Genomic DNA, 21200 nt, shown 5'->3' with positions numbered 1-21200 from the left:
CAGTCCCATGGTGTAATGGAGAGCACTCCGGACTCTGAATCCCAAGGTCGTGAGTTCGAGTCTCATTGGGGACCGTCCCCTGGCAGTTCAGTGCTTCCCTGCCATCCCATCCCGTCAGATCTCAGATGCTCAGCAGGGTCAGCCCCGGTTAGTACCGGGTGCTGTGACAGTCCCGAGGACTTCACTGTTACTGTCCAAGCTCGCTCGGCCGTGGCAAATGGACCTCAGGACTGAAATGGTGGGGCCAGTTCTGCACACGCTGTGCCTCACCTAAAAAATCCACTGCGCAGGCTCGAAGGGCACACCCATGTGGGGAGAGCCCTGCCCAAATCTTCATTCGCGAAGTTTGGGCATATATATATATATATATATATATATATACTTCTGCTGTTTATTTTTACAGGACACAAGCACAGATTATCCTGTTGTATGGTTTTGTGGAGAAAGTACTGCTGTATTCTTGTTTCCCTGCTTAGGAGTGTCTCTTGTGAGGTCTCTGCTCCACCTGACTGTGTTCACATTTCTCTCTGCTACCTTGTTGGGCTCCCTCTCCTCCCACTTAATGTAGTTTAGTCAACTTTTCCTCTGAACTGGTTGCTCTTCATTTCTCTAAAAACAAATCTAAAGGATCTGCTGCCTTCTGTATTTTCTCCATTTTTGATTTTAAAAAATTGCTCATTTTGAAATAAAATAACTTTGAGTCTAAACAACAATAAAGCTTCATGTCAATTCACAAGCCTTTGCTTCTTATACCATGTGGCTATCAAGATACCACATGTGGTTGGATTCCCACTTCAGGCTCCTCTGTTTTATTTCCAAGTTGCTAGCTGTTTGATGTATAGATTTATGGTATCAAACAACTAGCCCTGGTGCTGCTGGATGATTTTTAATGACTTTGTCATTATTTAAACTGATTAGACTTTACTGACTGTCACTGTGCATGTTTGTCTGTCACTTTGCACAGTGCCGGTGGATCTGCCATAGTGGGAAATGTCAACTTCAAACATAAAGGAGGGCATCCTTTCAGGTTTACAGAATCACAGAATAGTTTGGGTTGGAAGGGACCTTAAAGATCGTCTAGTCTCCATTTCTAGTCTGTAGCCTCAGCTCATCTGTGTATGGTCCCGATTTTGTTTTATGAGTTGTTGATACTGTACAAAGGTCAGATGCTGGATCCAGACTCTTCCAAACATGGATTTATTTCCATTGCTTGTTACAACAGTGAATGTAAAACATTTTCATGGAATCCCTTCATCAGAACCAACAGCTCTGTGATGTGAGTGACCTTGGCAATTAACTGTAAATGCCTCCCCTTGCTGTTTTGAAAGGGGAATGCTGCACTATGTTCCACTCCTGAGAGTGAACTGAACCTTTGCACATTCATCCTTGGTGATACCAGTGGTGCTAAAGGCTTACCACTGACTTTCTTTAAATCCATAGTGAGTAAAAAAGGCTGAAAATGTGCTCCTACCCTGCTGCAGGAAGTCAGTCAGTGCAGCACTTCCTCTGAATTAAAGCTGTGGCATGTGCTGCCATACTTTGAAAAGAAAGGGATCTGATTAAAATATAAGAGAAATTCCACAATTTATGTGTTCAGTAGACACTGAAAATTATTCTCTGAAGTAACTTTTTGTTAGTATCTGATTTACTTACTGTCACAGTAAATTTGTCCCCTCCCTCCCCCACATATGCTTGGGGGTTTTGTTTGCATGGAGTTTTTTCCTTACAAAAGAAAATATCAAAATAATAATGATTGATTTTAGTTATAAAGAAGTCTGTGTTCTGCCTGCCTTCCTATCTCCTCCTCCAGACACTATAGGAAGTCATGGTCTCTGCTCTCAATTTTCTTGGACATGCAATAAAACAAAACTTCATATAGTCCCATATAAATTAAGTAACTAATCCCACTAAATCCCTGCTTTCATACTCCCACAAATCTAGCATCCACAGTTATAGTTTGACTCTATACCTGTTCACCATGGTAGGCATATTAATGCTTTCTAATTTACATTTATATGAAATGTCCAAAATGTCTTTTTCCCTGCCCTGGTGGGATGGGGAAAAGAATCAAGGGAAGGTAAAACCCATGGGTTAAGATAATAGCAGTTTAAGAATTTAAATTAAGTAAAATATAATAATAATAAGCAAAAACAATAATAATAATAATGAAAAAGGAGAAAATTGAAAGAGATGAATAAAACCCAAGAAAAAGAAATGGCTGACCATCCGCTGACTGATGCCCAGCCCAGCCCATCCCTGAGCAGCAATCAGCCTCTCCTGGCCAACTCCCCCAGTTTATGTGCTGAGCACATTGTTCTGTGTATGGAATATCCCTGTGGCCAGTTCAGGTCAGCTATCCTAGCTGTGATCCCTCCCAACTTCTTATGCACCTGCTCACTGGCAGAGCACGGGAACCTGAAAAGCCCTTGACTTACGGTAAACACTGCCTAGCAACAACTAAAACAGTGCTGTGTTATCAACATTATTCTCATAAGGAATCCAAAACACAGCACTGTACCAACTATCGGGAAGAAAATGCACTCTATCCCAGCTGAAACCAGGATAGTTCACAATGCAATAAAATGTATATGAAAAGTTTTATTGAGCAATTATGCACACAGGAATGCTGGAGATAGGAGTCAGCAGTACAGTCATCTTGCTTGCTCTGACTTTATAAGAATCCTCAATACTTCCACATTTCTCTTCTCAAAAGTAGGCATTATTCTTGTAAGAGTGAGAAATAGGCAGTGCTTGTGTTTTCTGAGTTTGGATGTACTTCTGAATCGATCAGTGGAGGTAGATGGGTGAAGGATGAAAATACCTGAAATTACTCCAACTTCATTTTAGCAGCGCTATGTGGTGAGGACCCTTGGCTGGACACCTGCCTGCCCAGCCTCCCCAGGGGAGGTGACCACAGCGCCCCAAGGCTCTGGCATGAAAACAGCTGTGTGCAGGTAGGCATAAACTGGTGACAAACAAAGGGGGAAAAAGGAGCTGCGTAGGCCTGGGAGAACCACAGTTATATAAAGGTGAACAATGAAACATTATTTCTGAAGTGGGTATTTTGAAGGGCTGTTACCGCAACACGTTTTATTTAAATGAAAGGTACATTTGAATCGGAAGCAATTTGTGTAGAAAACTGCAAGTGACTCATCCTGAACCAGAGGGGAAACAGAGTTAGTGTGGCATGGAGAGATTTTTGTGGTTGCATGTTATCTGATTCAGATTGAAGTTCAATTTTCATCAGTTAATCTTAGAGTGAGAGATATTAGTACCCTCCTCCAACACTGCTCCTATTAGCATCCATTAGCATGGTGCATATTCCAGTTAGGATATTCTCATCACCCTTGCAGTTGCATCCAAACAGAGATTGATTATTGGTAGATTCTTGCATGTTGAACAGATTCTGCACAGACCGCATATTTTACTACCAATGCAGCAACAACATATTTGTCAAGAGCTTTAGTTCAGGAGATGTACATCTTGAGTTCTCATGACTTTACAAAATCTTTATCTTCTTTCTAGAAAAAAACTTTCTTTGTTTAATGAAAAGATTTATAGAAACATTTAATGAACCAGGCTGATACAAAGATTGCCATGTAATTAGAAAACTTTGACATTTTGGGGGTTTGGGTTTTTGTGCAAGCTTAAAACTATGCTGTCATCCACAAAAGCTACTTTAATTTGTGCAACATTGTTGGAGAAACTGTAATTGGAGTAAGATTTACTCTTGATAGATCCAAGAGTAGCTTGGATTGTGTACAGGAATATTTCCATAAGAAAGCTTTGAGTAATTTGAACAATGAATCCAAGAAAATACCATGTATTTTAGATAATCTGGTTCTTACTGCCCTTTTTAAAATGGCTGTATGTACATCAAAGCTAAACATCAAGAGATAAAATTCTGTGATAACTTCTCCTACTTAGTATTTGTGTTCTGTGCTGCAGCCCACAATATCTTTCCTTGTTCCATGTGGTCCTTGACACCCAACACCACAAGAACTAACATCAAAAATTGCTGACCTGAAAGATTAAATACTGCCATGTTCCTGTTTAAAACTGCATAATGGAACAGTGGTGTCTTGGTTTGAGGGGAAAAAACCCAAAATGTTTACCCACAAGCAGGGGAGGGGCCTCCTCCATGATGATCACACCACTCTTTATCAAATTTAAGAAAAGGAATTTTAATACAAGAAGGATAACTGATATATATATATGTAAACAGACTAGTGCAACCCACTTCCCCAACACCACAAGAGAAAGAAAGAAAAAAAACAACAACAAAACCCAGCAGGTTTTCCTCCGGGAGGAAAAGTTATACCTCAGTGTCAATGTCACAGCCCGGCTGGCTGCAGAGTGAGTTTCAGTCCCTCTCCAGCGAGACAGACGAGCAGTGGGCTTTCAGATGGACTCCGTCTCTTCCCCCTGTGTTCCCCGTCCAAGAAGCAGAAAAGTGCGAGCAACCAGAAGCAAATCCAAGGCAGGCAGCAGCAGCAACGCGGTCAGAACCAGTCAGGGGCAGGCAGCAGCAGCCGCGTGGCCAGAAAAGCAGTCCGGGCACAGCGGCAGCGAGACAGCCAGGAAAGCCCCAGCAGTAACCAGCAGGGCAGCCTGCCTCCTCGAACCCCCCACTCCCGCGTTCCACCGAGCCAAGACTGGAAAGAATATCCAAAAAAAACAAAAGAGACAAACCTGCCCCCACCCAAGTGATCAACAGTTAACTGCTTCTTTTGTTAACAGATGGCCTGGGCAGTTAAGTGGCAGGGGAGAGAATTTACATAATAATCCCAAACTACAACAAGTGGTCTTGAATTAATATTGAGATTAGATGGAACAGTGGTCTTGAGTTAATATTGAGATTAGAGGGGTTTATTTAATTGTTGCTTATGCTTCATACTTAGATTTACAATATTCCATTAACTGGCTTCTGCTAGATTGCTATGTAATTAAGAAAAAGGCAAGTTAAAAAAACCCAAACAGTTAGTGGCATCCAGAAGTTGATCAGTTGGTCATTTGTACTCTGTCCATGCTTCTTCTTGTTGTATTGGTTTTACCTGGTACATGAGGACTGGATGTATCTTTAAGTAAATCTATTGCTGGTATGCCCTTATATAAATCTATTGCTGAAACTCAATAGTTCAGACCCATGTGCACCCTGCAAACACTTACCCACAGCTCCAAGAACTGAAAATGAGAGCATTTGTTCTTGGAGAACAAAAGCCAGACTAACTGGTAGATGGAAATACATCTTTGTGGGTCAGGAGTAGGTTGGACATCTGGCAAACATGAGGAAATGACTAGATAAACAAGTAAACAAAGTAAAGACAGCAAATAATAACTCTTAGAACATTTTTCTTAAATCTATGTCCTTCTGTCCAGAGAGAGAAGCTGTCCAGATACAGCTTCTTGCTTTGGTAGTTGCTTTTGAAACTGTTGCTACCTTTTTTTCTGCTCAGAGTTGGTGCATAACAGTGCTTTAGTGGAATGCGTCTTTTGCCATAAATAGTTTGTTAGAAGTATTAATAGAATAGCAAAACCAAATCTGCTCTATTCTGTAGATCGTAGACTGCCTTCAAAATGCTTACATTTTGGAAAAAGGCTATGAGCCTTTTGTGAGTGGACATGCACACCCCAAACCAAAGCCCTTGCTCAGTTTCATTTGAATAGAATACCAGTAAATAGCTTGAAAATGCAAACATGGTCCTTGTGTTCTGGCTCATCTTTACAATTTGAGGAAGAACTCTTGACATTCTGGGTAGACCCCACCTACATAACATTGTGTGCCAAAGAACTTGTTTACCAAAGCATGTTTGTTCTCCCCAGCCTGTATTTGCAGTTCTGGTAGAACGTGCTGTAGCTGGGATTTGAGAGGCTGAAATAAGAAACATCCATACAGAATTACCACTTAGAGAGCTTTTTGTCTTTTATACTTAACTTAGCTTTGGTATACCATCCTGCACAAACTGCTCAGATCTCCTGGAACCTCAGAGACTTGGCCTGTTTTATAGAACTGTATCTATAAAAGGAATTTCAGAAAGTCTTTGTTAAGAGCAAGGTGCAGGTTGTACAGTATTTAGCAATTTATACTTTATGAGCTGTAGTGTATAACTTCAGCTTCACAGTGTTTAACAGTGCTGTAATTTATTACTGTGTTTTATGCATGTCTGATGAAACCAGTCCCAGAACACTTCAACATACAGCAATAAGCTGTATATTTGACGTGTTAAGCTCTTGTGTTGCTACATGCCTATTAAGTAGCCAGTTATTCGTGTCTTTTAGTTGTGTGTGTATTCACCCTTGTAGGACTTGGTGGTTAGTCAGATCCAATGTACTTCTTTTTTCCTTGTATTCTTGGAACCCCTGTGAATCTTTTGTGCTTCCATATAAGCAAGTGGAGGTGTCTTGAGGCAGTATCCACACTGTGGATCTCCAAGACTACTGATAACTAAGGTAAACTTGTCTATTGTGAGTTTAGCATTCATATTGTTGTTCTGTTTCTGGTGGCTGAATTAGCTTGTGGAGGTTTCACTTGGGTACCTGCTCCACCACACTTGCAGTGAGTGAGGGTAAGTGTAGGGCAAAAGGAGGCCCAGGCCATGTGCCTTCCATGAGTGGTGCTTCTCCTATGGACAGCTATGGTTGGATGATTTCTCCTGTTGGAATCCTGCCAGCTATTGCAGCGATAAGTGAACAGGATGTAAACAACAGGGTTAGGGTCAAAAAGTCATGTGCACTGAATTCACTGTTCACTTTAAATGCCTTGCATGCTATACAATTTTTAGAAACTAATCTTACGTTGTTTGTTTTATCACAGAATACATTGCTTGGTGTGCCCTATCTGAAAAAAGCACTCCATGTATAGCAACAATTATACATTTTGGTGTGTTCATGAGGGAAATAAAGAAATTGAGGAGAATGAAGCAAGGAAAATAGAGATGCATGTCTTGAAATTGCACATATGATATTTCCCTGTCTGATACTGCTTTTTTACCTTGAAATTTCATTGTGTATTTGTGCTATTGGCAGAATGCTTGCTTGTGCACTAGTGTTCCTCTTTAGGATATGCTTCAGTTGATTTAAACCAGTTTTCTTCTTAGCTTCTGTGAATAATTTCTTTGATGTGGTGCTGCTGTCATTTTTCTGGTTCATGCTATACGTAAGCTTTATGTTTGGGAAATTATGCAGTTTATTATGGCTTTTCTGTAGTTTTCCATCATTTTGGTTCATGGTGTTTTCTATGCTAAGTGAGAGTCCATGTAGTGTTGTTGCAGATCCTGGTTTTCATCTTCATTAGCTTCTGTGCTTCAAGACGTTCTTATTGTAATATGTGGATCATCTTCTTTGCATCTGGAGTGCTGCAAACTGGCAGTTCACTATGAATGTCACTATGAATGAAGCCTCCTTGTACATGCCAAGTTCTTACCCTTTGTCAAGAGCATATAATACTAAATCTTTCAGTTGTACTTGTTTAGGTGGCTCGTGGTAGTTTCGGGTGGGTTGGTTAGTTTGCCTGGGAGAAGGGTTGAAGTATATGTTTGCAATTAATCAATCTTTCAAGTATTCACTTCATTCCTTCAAGCTGAAAGACTGTAATCTGAAGTCATTCTGTAGTTGATACAGCGTACAAAAAGAAAGCAGGGGAAAAAAACATTTCCCCTGCACAGCTCATGTAAAACTGAACCATTACTCAGACTTCTCTAATGAGTACAGGCACACAACTATGAAAATGATTTAAATGAAAGCTATTAATATGCATACATGCGTTAAGTGTTACAAAACCAGCTTTGGTAAAGAACAGTTACCTGGTGATACTGTTGCTTGCATGTGCACTGTGAGCTTTAAATCTTGTCTAGCTGGCATTTCTTCCACGACTTTATTTCTCAGGCTTTCAGCTAGGGCACTTTCCCACTGAGTGTCTTCTCTTACTTGATTTTGTCTATGGTAGCCCATGTTTTCTGGTAATCTCATGTGTCCAGGGAGTCTAACAGAAGACCATTTTCTCCAGTACACCACTTTTGGGTGTCATGCTTTGCAGTGCCGAATGCCTGATCCCAAACTGGCCCATTCCCAAGACCCTTTGTAGTTCTGTCCTAAGCAGACAGTGGGGTAGAATCTGGATCACTTAGCCTCCAAACAGGAGGCTGAAAAGCAGCGTGAGAGTAAGTGATAGAAGAGATCGACTGCATATCTGTCTTCACACATTTTATGTGGTCTTTGTAGCTGCCAGAATCCCAGATGTTAGACAATATTTGCCCAGAGTTGCTGTACCTGCATCATTGTGAGGCCCGTCCTTTGCAGCCTGAGGTTTTCCAAAGGGTGGTATCCTCAGATTGTTCAGTGCTGTGTAGGAGGATACAACCTGCTGGGAGTTGGGTTTTTTGGTTAAAACAACTGGCACATGAAAAGTTAACTACAGTAGCTATCAGTTGTTTCTTGAGTGAGGTCTAAGTTCAGGGCTTGATAGGCTAAGCGCTAACAATAATTATTTAAAAGATCACTTAGTATCTATTACTGTGTCACGTTAATGCCTCTTGGAGTGTTTTAAACACATGGATTTGTTTCAACTGGAGTTGCCAGTTGGCAAGATACTGCCACAGAGGAGTTTCCGAATTCCAAACGCCATCTCACCTTAGTGTGCAAACCTGATGACTGTTAACAGATCGTTCTGGGGCAAGGAGGTTGCGTTGTCCTTGAGTGTGAGGAGTAGGGCAGAAAGCTTGGTGTTAACAGTGATAGGCTAAGTCACTCCTTTGAGGATTCAGGAACTGAAACCTGAAACGGAAAGCTGTGGTGTTGGTGTTTGAAGCTGATAGTGTTACTCTGTTAGCTGATTTTGTTACTCAGTGACCCACTGTGTTAGCAGTAACTAAAACTGTTGGACTGAGCTTGCCTAGTGGCTTGGACTGTGCTTTTTGTGTGAATATTTGAATATTCCACTAGACTTACACAGTATATACATAGGGAACAGTGTTCACTAGCAAAGGTCCTGGCTACATTTAAATAAGTCATCTGCATTCCTGTTTCTTCTTGTTCTACAATGGGGTTTTTTTAATGTTCTATTTTTGTCTGTATAGTTCTGTTGATGTTATAAAACCAGGCTTTTGATCTTTGGTCAGGAACAAGGTTTTCATACTAATTTAAGGTCATTTTCAGTAAAACCAGAACTGAATAGTTCAGATTGTTGCTACCTGCTCATACTGGGCTTGGAGAAACCTGTTAAAGGTACTCTGTATTTCTGTGACCTCTTGCATTTGCAGTGGGTTGAGATGGGTCCTTCATTTCTCTTCTCTTTTTTCATCTTTTCCACCCCCACTACCCAGTAACTGATATGTTTCAGCAAAGACTTAAAATAGTTGGGATGACAGCACAGTGCATGGATTTGTAGCATTCTTTAAGCAAAGTACTACAAAGCAGTGAAATGAGATGCTCTGTGTGTATTACTTGCCTAGGAACTGTAAATGGGGAATGCAAGGGAGTTCCTGGGGACAAAAATGTCAGAGTGAATGCTGACCTTTAACTTCACTAAAAGGCAAGTTGAGTTCCGTGCATTTCTCCGTGTGCTATGCAGTTAACCACCAGGTATCCACTTTGACATTAGAGTATTAGCCTTTAAAAGCTCATCAAGCAAATCTGTAAATTAAGATTTATTTAAATTTTAGGACCTTGACAGTGTTTTGCATAGTATGACACATTAGGCAGATGAACATGCTGTGAATTTCATTCAGGCAAAGTACAATTTAAGGTCCACATTGCTGATCTCTGGTTACTTACTCCAGCATACTTAGAGGAACTGCATACAATGAACTGCTTGACAGCCCAGACTTCAGGGAGATTTTTAACTGTGAGGAAGGACAAATAGCTGCTCTTTAGTCAAAGATTTAGGGCTTAGACTGTGTAGCCAGGTAGACAGAGTTAAATTATGTCTAGGTCAGGGTCATCTTTCAGTTTTCCTGGTTTAAGGCCTTTCTACTCACTGTAAATCAGTCCAGTAGCACAATTCAACTGATCTACTGACAAGTGAATGATTCACTGCAAACTATCAACCAGACAGAAGCTGAACACTGCTCAACAACTGCAACGTAAAATAGCTGTTGAGTACAGATTACCTGATGAAAGTATTTGCCCATGAGTTATTCTGACTGAAGTTCAGAAGCATTCTGCTCTTGTTTGCACCATGAGAAGTGCTAGCAAAGCTTCTTTTAAACCTCTCTATGAATAAGGCAAATACCTTGCCAGATCTGAACAAGCAAGATAAGGCTGTTGCTACAATGCAGAGCCTCGGGATTTAGCAGTACATACCCAAAAATATGGGTGAAAATACGAAACTCCAGTATCAGGAAAGGGCAGGTTAGGATGAGAAGATTCCTCATTTCTTCCTGTGTGGACTCTACTAAAATGGAAGCTTGTGATCCAGTTGACTTGTAGCTTATGTGTACACAGTTACAACGCGCTAATCCCAACACTGATGTATTTTTAAAATTGCCAGACTGCTTCTCTGATTTGTTTTTGGAGAGTGCTTGGATGATTGTCAGTGCCTGACACATGAGTGTAGTATTATGCAGGAATACTTCTGCAGCAGGAGCGCTCAGAAACAGGATCTCCCCAATTGCTTCTTGCCAGATGCTTGCCAATACCTGTGACTGACAAAAAGCATCATCATGTCCTGTCAGGCCCAAATACAAGTCTTGTGAAGACAGGCTTGTAGTACGTGAGGCTTCTCCATAATCAATAGAACAATTCCTGATGAAAATCTATGGGGTTTTGGGGGCACCCAGGTGTTACATCAATTAAGACAGTGGAATGGGCTGCGGTGTTTTCATACTTGCTCACTCTTTACATGGCAAGTTGAACTCCCGAGAAACATTTCAGGTATTTATAGGGAGAAAGCTTAAAACGACACAGGCTTTTAACTCATCCTGATTGTTACCATTTGCATTAGATATTCCCTGCCTCTGAAGCCTTGTCTGAATGTTTGAAAACAGCAGATCCTCAGTAAACGTGAGATTTTAACTTAATGGGTGTGGTGGTCTGTTCTGTTAAACCGAATCCATGCTGACTCCTGTCTGCCCCACATTTTTAGATCTAGTTAAGAGAATAAAGCAGGAATGATACTGCGATTGAAGGAGGGTTTTGTTCCCTGGAATTTGCGTTTTTATAACTGGCCTCAGTTTGCTCAGTAAAAACTTACCAAGTTACACTTCATTTTAAGAGGTCTAGTTGAATTTTAGCGGGAGCATTGAAACTTACCCCCAAATGTCAGAGGGTTTAGAAATTGTTCCCTAAATAGTACTAGATGTTACACATACCTGTCTCATTTTTCCTGTGTCATTCCTTCTGCACATACAGAAGCCTAAGAGCTGTCATTACAGCGGCTGTTTCGTTTAATGACGGCCTTGCCAGTGCATCCTGGGCACCCCTGAACACATTGAAGAATTAAACTGAAACCCCTCGTGTGCATAGCGGTGGTTTTAGTTTATTTTTACCAGAATGCTGCTAATTTCCCAGAGTTTCTGTGGGGAGCCGCCCAGCAGAAGCAGGGGCATCCCCCAGGGACTGGGGCGAGGGAGGGGGCCTGAAACCTCGGGACTGGGCAAAGTGGAAAAAATATTTTTTAAGTGGGTTGTTTTCTGGGTTTGGGGGTTTTTTTATTTTTAATATAAAAAGGGCTGGAGGGAGGAGAGGACCTTGCTTCCCAGCCCCGTCGCACGGGCCGGGCCGAGCGGGGTTGGGCTCCGCGGAGGACTGCGCGGGCGGGCGGGCAGCCTGGCGCCGCGGGGGCGGAGGGGCGGGAGGAGGGAGGCAGGGCGGCAGGGGAGGAGGGCGGCAGGGAAGGAGGGCGGCCGTAGCCTCTGCACCCAGGCGGAGCCGCCTTTGCCTGTCCCCCTGCCTGGCCGCCGAGCCCTGTGCGCGTTATCCCGCGGCGCTCCGGGGCCGGGAGATGGCTGCGCGGGGCAGCGGCGGCGGGTGCTGCACTGGGAGTGGCAGAAACGCCTGAACTTCCGAGAAGTCGGGGAGCCGAGAAATAGTTGTTGGGGTGAAGGTGAGAGCGGCTTGGTTTCGTTCCCGAGGTCCGCGAGGAGCAGCGGAGCTGGTGGCCGCGCCGGTGAGGAGGAGGAGGAAGAGGTGGTGAGGAGGTGGGTGCGGGTCCGTGGTACCCGGGGAGGAGCACGGCCCGAGGCGGCCTCTACCCCGTGTCGTTCCTCCTTCCCCGACTGAGTCGCAGCCAGGACATGCTGGTTTTTAGGGAGAGCAGCACTGGGGTCTGTCCTGGAAATTGAAGCTTTTTAGGCAGCGCCGTCTTGTCGTGATTCAGGTAGTCTTGAGCAATTCAGTTTTGTGGAGGTTAATTAAAAGGCAGTTGTAAAGTATTAAGACTAAATATCTTTTGACAACTTGTCTCCCCCCCCCTCCCCCCAAGTCTTTCTGTGAATTTTCCTCCTCTTGCAGCTCATAAAGGTGTAACTGTGCTGCTTGTGGACATGAAGTAATTTTGCAGGATGGAATGTGCCTTTCTTACTCCTCTATAAACTTAAGAGATGTTGTCATGCTGGTACTGCATTTCATTGCAACACAGCAATGTCACCTGAGTGCCCTTACGGTTCTTCCTATTATTTAGTACTGAAATTTCTGTGAATATCACTTGCTGCAGTATTCTTGTAGCTAAGTCTTTTTTTATCACTCCTTTCAGACATTTTAAATGTTTCTATAGACACATAGAGGATGAATCTGTATTTTAAAAGATTGCTGTTACTTTATTTTCGAGTTTTAATGTCAGTGTTGTTTCAGTCTCAGTGTCTAAATATAGTTCTGATTTTTCTTTTGTCTTCACCTGCACATCAATCTCTTCAATGACTGTAATATGAACTAATGGTAAAAACAGAAGCTGTATGGAGGAGTGTTCTCCTGAAAGTTTTAAGATACTTTAGATTGCAGGAAAAATTGTTACTAGCTTTTGGAAAGCATTTTGGAAAGTTCGCTGTTGTTAAAGTAGTCTCCATGCATGGTATTTCTAATAACTGAAAGTTAGAAAACTGACCTATTTCTTACATGATGCTTTGAGATCGTTTAGATCAGAAATGCAGCATGATTGACTTGCCCATGTCAGTGAAAAGTACTGGTTGTTGTAACAACCTTGACAATCTTAAAGCTGAAGAAGTAGGCACTAGTGGTTGCATGATAATATAACATCATAATAATAATAACAACATAATGTGTTTAAATTGCTTTCTAGTCTCCAATTCCCATCTGTGATGTAAATTATGGCCTTACCACATCTGAAGTTACTTCACCAGATTCTGTTATATGTGCATAAACAACTGATCTGTGAATCCTTATGGAATTGAACCTTCTCATTCTCTGTGCAGCACAGAAATATGTGAGAGGTCAGTGTATGCTTTCACCTGCAGAAATCTGTAAACTGTTCTTGAAGAACAGACGTAAAATATGAGCAGGACTTAGACCAATATAATGTGATGAATGAACTGGTGGTGAACCGGACATGCAGTTTGTATATTGTTAAAGGCTCTTTCTCTTACTTGCCTTTTATATTCCAATATTTAAGTTGTTGCCTTTTAATTATCCAACAGCTTTATGGTTCTAGGCAGCTGTGAATTCTGTAAAGCACAGACTTTGAAAGTGTGTTTTCTGGATTGTGAACTCAAGCTTGGATTTTCATATTTCATGACATTATTATGCAGCTATATTCTGTTGTATGGATTTACCTTTTTTGTCAAGTATAGAACAAAAAATCTAGTAACTCTCTCCATCTTCAATGCATTAGCAATAATGTCAATCTTAAATAGTTTGGAATTTTCCTGTGTTTACGTGGTGAAACAGAAGGAGAGCGGTTGATGACTTCTGTACTTCATGTAGAAACATGTCCAGTATATGTGGAATTGAAATGTGGTGTGCTCTTGTTTAGTTTTCATCAAGAGGGGTAAAATGAGGCTGGGATTATTTGCTTTGTGTTTACTGAAGTCTGACTGCCCTCTTATGTAGAACTGATTATGTTGCAGGTGGCTGCAGTCAGCTGTCTGTAAGACCTCTTGAAAGTGACTCCCAGTGCTGTTGCTACAACCCTTGAGCTGTGCTATCCTTAGACATCTACAGTTAAGCTTTGATTGGACCTGGTGTGTAGGCAGGCTGAGAAAGCACATCAAGAAATGTGCAGGTAGCAAGTGTAATGAAGACTGTGTTTTTTTATGTGCCCTGTTGTTTGTGTAAGTTATACTGTCTGAGGCTCATAGTGACCCTTCTGGATACTATGGACACAGGCTAAAGTTGAAATCATTATGGACCTGTGTTCAGGATTGAAAGGCAGCTGCCTCTTATTGGCAGTGTTTGTTCTTAAGAGCCATTTTATTATTCAGGGTTTGGTTACCACAACAGAGAACTTGTGTTCTGCTATGCAAATAGCTCTAGTCCAAAGTATGGATCTTATTAAATGCCAGTTAGAGTAATTTACTGGAGCTTCTTTTGGGAGGTGGGGCATAAAGAATGTTCTTATTGCAGTAGAATCGTGGCATGGTAATGCTTGCCTGACTTCTCCAAAGTAAATTTGATGGAAACAAAAAGACAGTAGTTACTTATTTCTTTCCCTTGGCTGAGTTTTCACTTTACCTGCTGTCTTTAAGTAGAAAGATTCAGTTGAATTGGACTTTGCCCATGTTGCTGCAGAGTAGTGGTTTGCTTTCCATAGTGGTGCTACTAGAGATTTTAAAACTGCTAGGTAGTGGGTGGATGTGTTAACAGGGAGCAGGCTTTTTCTTTATACCAACAGCTGAATTCTCAATTCTCCTCTGAAATGGTGGTTAGAAGAGAATGTGGAGATAAGCCAAGGATTGACCAGAGTATTTTGGTTAGTGGTCTCTTTTTTTTCTTCACCTGGAATACATGTAGGGGCCTACACTGGTGTTTAGTGTCCCAATATCAAAAATTGAATGTATATGATATTTGAAAAGATGGCCTTTGTGAATGAAACCTGTTTTTTTTCCAGAACAGTTATTCAACTGCTTCTGGCCACCCCTCTCTCTTTATAGATTAGCAATCTATGTTTTGCTTTTGGCATTTTCTGAAGTGTCTGAATTCATGTACAGTTTCTGGTTCTACTCATCCTGTGTTTCTGTTGCATTAGATTCTGAATATCTTGTCTCCTACTTCTTTTTTGTCAGCTGCCTGTCTGGCAACAGGAGTGGGACACTATTTCTTCATATCCAAGTTGAGAAAAAGTTGATTTTCTGGGTCTTCTCCAAGATTGTGTAAGGTCCAGTGATATACTGAGCTATTGTCAGGGTATTTGTGGAGAAGACTGAGGAAGTGATGTAAAATATGACAAAGTTGATGCTTTCTCTAAAGTTAGAGGAAATACGGTATTGTTTATACCGAATAATAGGACTGTCTCTTGTATCTTGCTTTCTGTTTCTTTACATGCAAGTTCCTTCTGTATTTGGATTTACAGGTGGCACTTTCAGTGGTTGTTTTTACTGGTGACTCAGTCACAGAGTAAGTCTCTCTAGGCAGATAATAGTGTCTAGGAAAATGCCTGTTGTGGTCCAGTGGATGATGATGGATCCTTGTGATTCCTCCAAGAGTTCTTGCAGGGAGACAGTCTTTTGGCTTTTTTTACTGTTCTTGTATCTGTTTCCCTTGTGTTACTCAAAGAGTCAGATTATGATAGCTGATTTGCACTGGCCTTAGAGGCATTTGAGGCATTTTGTCTGCAGCCAGGGAGGCAGCAAGTGAGCACACAGCTTTCTAAACTAGTTTTGAACATTCTGGGCAGAGATAGAAGCATAAGCACCCGGGACAAGGGTCTTTGGTTATGCCATGGTATCATCTTCATGTCTTTACTGTTGATAAAAAACCCAAAATGTTTGAGTACAGAATAAAATAGTCTGATTAAACTTCAGAAACCTTTTCTAATACAGTTTGAGCCAAGTGTATATAGAAAAGAGTAAAAAGAGGTTGCCATGTATCACTAAACTATGTAATACTTGCCTGTTGCATGCAGCTATTGTGAGGCAGCACAACAAATTTTATTGTAAGGCATTCGTTTGTGGGTGCAGTAGATTTGTATATGTTCTGATGGTGCCAGAGTTCTGTTATTGCTGTGCTCTTGCTTCACCAGAGGCAAGGGTCAGCCTGAAATTTGATGTTGTTGTGGCTTCCTGCAGGAAATGGTGAAAATACTGCTTGCTTTTGACAGCCTCCATGGAGAGAGTGGACAGTGTAGCTGTTGCTTGAAACTGTGCCAAGAGGACCGGTGACTTCTATTCCTTCCTAACTTTGTGCCTTCCCCTCTTCCAGGCCTAGATACTGTAGCAGCCTAAAACTGTTTCTAGACAACAGTGGTCCTGCATTATCCACATGCTCTTTCACTAATGCCAAAGTATGATTTGAGGGGATTTATTTTGCTACATGGTTTTCTAAAGTTCCTTTCCTTTCTGCCTGTTATCAGAGTTGAGGCCAGGGGCTCCTTCTTCTCCATTACAGGAAAAGCTATAACCAGAGGCAGAGACTTCTCAGCTGACAGTGTCTGTTAAATTCACTCATATCTGACATCTTCTAGGACACTGCAGTTTCCACTTCTGAAGCTGTGGATAAAAGCATGTATCTACTCTTTTCTCTCCATTATAACTTCATGTAGTTACCACAGCATTAGTGGTTTTACCTGCTACTAAAACTGCAGGCTGTGTTCCTAACTACAGCGTGGTAAGGATTAAGGCAAGTCTATCCATCTATCTATAGTCCAGATATAAGAAGCTCCCAAGAGCTGATATGCTCAAGGCAAATGGAAATTGAAAGAAAGCTGTGATCTGCTGGAGCTTAGTGACAAACTGAAAATGCATTTCTTCCAAGTTTGTCAGTTCAGCTTAGTGTTGGTGACCCAGGCACAGCTCAGAGGAGACGCCTCAGGGAAAGAAAACAGCAACAGCCAGTGATCTTCCAAGCAGCTTAAAGAAAGAAATATGAACATAACAATTTCATCTTCTCGGATGATTTATCCTTCTTCTCCCCAGTAAGATGAATAAACTATTCCTGAGTTAATCTGGTTGACACTTCCTCCTTTTGTTTTTCAGAGATGTTTCAACTTTAGATCTGAAATAAAGCTCAGTCTTCTAAGACTACAGCTTTTAATCCTTACTGCTCCTGTATTGGCATTTAAAACTCTGACACTAAGAATAAAATTGGACAGGATAAGAGAATACAGCCTATATTGTGAGAATGAGTGCAGATGTATCAGGAATCTTTGTAATGAATGTCAGTTTACAAGAGGAGAAAGACAGTGAATGATGTTAATCAAGGAACACCTAATCCATTTTAAAGCTTTACTTGTTTTTCTGTGATGAGCAGAAAGACTGATAAAACACAGGGACTTGTGCTCACTTCCTGATGCTGGACCTGAAGTGGCTAAAGATTGACACAAGTGCTTAGCAAAGTGTAAACTTAGTGAAACACTTACTGGATGGTGCCTATTGACAGTTTAAGTGGACGAGAAGAGAGCTCAGTTAACCTTTAGATCTCAATTTTAGTGTGCGGCAATGGGTGAAGAACACTCTTAATCTCATGCCGGTATAAAACTATAGAAAATGAGAACTGTGCCTTGGTGTAATAAAGCTTTTAACTGTGGCTTGCCAGACGAAAAGAGAAATCAATTTGAAACTCAGGATCTGTGTAACTAACTTGGATGAGCTGTGTTGTAGTCAAATAAAGGTGGGAAAGAAGCTTAACCCTCCTCAACCCTACAATTACCTAATTGGTGAGGTCCAGGTAACAATCAAATTAAGGTAAATGCACAAGTAACTAAAAATACTTTTCTGAACCTGTTGCAGTATGGATGATCTATCACATAGTTGTGATTACAGGGAGTTTAAACACTCCTTTTTTGTTTAAAGTCACCAGATAGACCTTTGAAAATTACTCAATTTTAAACGGCTACAGGAGGAATAACAACATGAAGTTTGATGACCTGGCTTTTGAGAGCAAGAAAAATAGTCAGTTGACTGACTGAGACTACTTGGGTATCAAGAACAAGTCTTTTCACTGGATTCCAGGGCTTTGGCCTTTGTGCCAACATAAATATGGGTGTCTCTCTAATAGCAGAATTGCAGTGGATTAGTTTGTGCTTTTCGGAAATTTATGATATGAAATATAGAGTTCACTTTTATACTTCCTTGTTATAAGAAAACAGGGAGTTAATGTTGAACTGGGCACTCCTTTTTCCTCTGGCTATTTTGAAGAGAGCTGGGTGTCCCCTCTTTCTAAAACACTTTTCTCATGTTTGTAAGTTATCAGACACATGTTTTTCTAGGAATTGTTCTGCATTCAATAAAGCACTTGAGGCGGCTGTGCTGTGCAGGCCTGAACAGAGGGTTATAGCTCTGTAGCATTAATTTTGGTTGCTCTTAGGCACTGCTGAAGTTCCTGTATGCAGTGGGGACCAGTAAACAATTTGCTTGTGCTCAGGACAGGTGTGGAGAGTAGTATCCCTCAGTGAGTGAAGAGACATTGAGTTAATACTAAGCTCTCTGCCTTTTTGATGGCTTTGTTCTCTGTCTCTTGTATTGTGTCCTTCTCGCGTTCTGCAAGGAGACTTAAGTGTTCTGCTGAAGGGGATGGGTGACCTTACACCCTGTGTTCTGTTAAGCACAAAGTATGTCAAGTATGGGGAAAGAAGGGCAGAGAAGATAAATATTCAGACAGGCACATGATGCTACCTGTGTTTGTCTCTAAAATTCACATGAAAAATTAGCTTTTCTCATGTCATTGTTAATCTCTGATGTGATATTTAAATGCTCTCAGCATGTTCTGACAAATCTAAAGTGCCCTCTGGTTGCAGCTGAAAACCTTTTGGTTTTCAAATAAATTGTTCTGAATGTACAAGTTGGTGGCATTTCTCAGATGTCTGATACCATGCTGTCATCTTCCATTATTTCTCCATGCCCTCTCTTTGGTTCTTCAGAGTGTTGTCTGTAGTGAGCCCAGATCTGTTTTCAGTATGTCTGCAGAGCTCAGTGACTTTTTGGATGCACTTGTGTCCTTGAAGAATGTGAGTGATTTCTGTGAAACAACGAAGGACCGCAAGCATGAAAGATTACAACAAAGTAATGATTGTGGCTTTATATATGTGCATATTGAAGTGCATTTTATGCCAGGAAAAGTTCTTGTCACACAGGATTTTTGCAATGTGAGTTAGGTGTTCCTGCACTTAATTTTCCTCTTACGTTCACTTTTAGATTGCACGATGGAATTCACACTTTCTCAGGAAGAGCTGTGTTTCTTGGATCAGTACTGTTGAAGATACCTTCTGATTGCAATAACTGAAGCAGAGTCCTGGAACAAATTTGTCAAAAGAAGCATACAATGGATCTCAAGGAAAGCTGCCCAAGCGTTAGCATTCCCAGCTCTGATGAACACAGGGAGAAGAAAAAGAGATTTACTGTAAGTATGTAACAGTGTAAGCACTGTGGGCAAATTCGTATGGTGTTGGTGCTTAGAAGTGATGCTTTCTTTTTTTCCCCACTACTAAGCTTGGTATTGTTTTCAACAGGTTTATGGAAATCTGTTTCCTTGCTCTTGTGAGTACCGACCATAGTCCAGAACGAGAAGTTGTGAATATTTTGCAATGTTTACCTGTGTTGCTTTCTGTGAAAAGAACTTTGCTTTATAAATTTCTGAAATTTTTGCCCCCAAATAGCAACATTTTTCCGTATGAAATACCTAAGTGTCCAAATGCAGGGAAAATATTTTGGTATCATTTTTAGCATTCTACTTGATTTTTCATGAAAACATGTATTTTGTAAAGGAGTAAAGTGTGGATTTGTTTTTTTGTGAGTTTTTGTTTGTTTTTAATAGCCATTTTTCATAAATATCCTATTATTGTAATTTTTTTGTGTAAAATAAAAAAAAAAAAATTTTTTCCAAAACCTTCTTTCTGTTTTCCTTCCTGTTTTCTGATTCTAATGCCTATGAGTTTTTTCCTATCCTGTTCCCATTTCCACTCCTCATCATTCTCCTCCCTCTTCCTTTCTTTGCCTCTGAGTTTGACTTTCTGGTTGTGAAGTCTTCTCATTGTGTGGCAAGTTCTTTGCATTGCATACTGAAAATAAAGTTATGTGGTATGGATTTATGTTTTACTTACATATAATCCTAAATGACAACATCATAATACTTCCTTTAAAAAGCTGAACTATTTCATTGCTCTTGTGCAACTTCCTCTAAGGTTGGGGTTTTTTTGGCTGAGTGAATTAGTCAGTCTTCAGATGTGGAATGCAAACACCCTTGGACTGAGCTGCTGTCTGAAGAACACAACAAAACAGAGGTTTACTATGAGTTATGTATGTGCCTTTCCTCTTCACCTCCCTTCCTTGGAGAAGAATAATGACATTTGCTTCTACAAGTATATCAAGGTGTAATTTGAGGAATGACTCTGCTGGTAAAGGGAACAAAGAAAAGAGAACTTTACTAATACTTTAAACTGCTGCATACATGTGAAACTCCAGTGAGCAGGGAAACCTTAGTGAAAGTCTAAACTTGAGCAAAGCAGGTTTGTTTTGTTGCCTCAGTGCTGACAGCTCTGCTGTTGAAATAGGCCAGGGTGGTATATTGTGGCATGTGCTGGTGTTGTGATTTCCAGGTCATTTTGCCTAAAGATCTGTGAGACAACCCGTGCAAGGTAAAGGCACTTTGTTTGGGCTGCCCTTTGGAAAGCTGTAGGAGCAAGAGTAGGAAACTTCAGAAACTGGTGGTGAGGGAGGAGGGTTTCAGGAATCCAACCCAGCTTGCACTGTGCAGAGTAATCTTTGTCTTGCTGGCTTCTGCTTTCTGCATCAGGGAGCAATTAGCAGCTTGACAACAAGTGCTTTTCACAACCAAGCTTTCAACTATTATCACACGTATTTTAGGATTTGATAACAGAAGTGAGGATCATAGTAAACTTCATGATAGGAACTGTGAATTCCAGCATGTGGCAGTGCTTTTACTGTGTCCCCTCTTTTGGAGCTGTGTTGTAATGACTGGATCCCATCAGTACTTTGTCAGGAAGAGAGAGAGAGAGAGGTGCATGGGGGGAAACTGTTCTTAACACATTTGTGGGAGGTGTAACTGGCTCTTTTTGATGGCCATACTAGTGCCACAATGAGCAGTAAGAACCTTAGGGTGAAAGGAAAGGTTAAAGTGATAAAGGCTAGGAAACAGTTCAG

At 41.1% G+C, this 21200-nt stretch overlaps 1 protein-coding gene across 5 annotated transcripts in view; it reads left to right on the top strand.

Annotated features, from left to right (window-relative positions):
* The window catches only part of SGK3 (serum/glucocorticoid regulated kinase family member 3), a 59751-nt gene that overhangs the window by 11748 nt on the left and 26803 nt on the right, over positions 1–21200 (top strand). Inside the window, exons 1-2 of one of the 5 annotated variants that reach the window (XM_071554416.1) lie at positions 11807–12040; positions 19236–19440. In XM_071554416.1, the coding sequence (XP_071410517.1) occupies positions 19363–19440 (78 nt within the window). In that variant the 5' untranslated portion in view covers positions 11807–12040; positions 19236–19362. Of the gene's footprint in view, positions 1–11806; positions 12135–12238; positions 12314–19235; positions 19441–21200 lie in introns of those variants that run through there. The other 4 variants (XM_071554414.1, XM_071554413.1, XM_071554417.1 and 1 more) reach the window with 4 other exon arrangements.

The sequence above is a fragment of the Pithys albifrons genome, chromosome 4, assembly GCF_047495875.1.
Source record: "Pithys albifrons albifrons isolate INPA30051 chromosome 4, PitAlb_v1, whole genome shotgun sequence".
In the NCBI taxonomy this organism is placed as follows: domain Eukaryota; kingdom Metazoa; phylum Chordata; class Aves; order Passeriformes; family Thamnophilidae; genus Pithys; species Pithys albifrons.
This window is presented reverse-complemented; position numbering and strand designations above follow the sequence as displayed.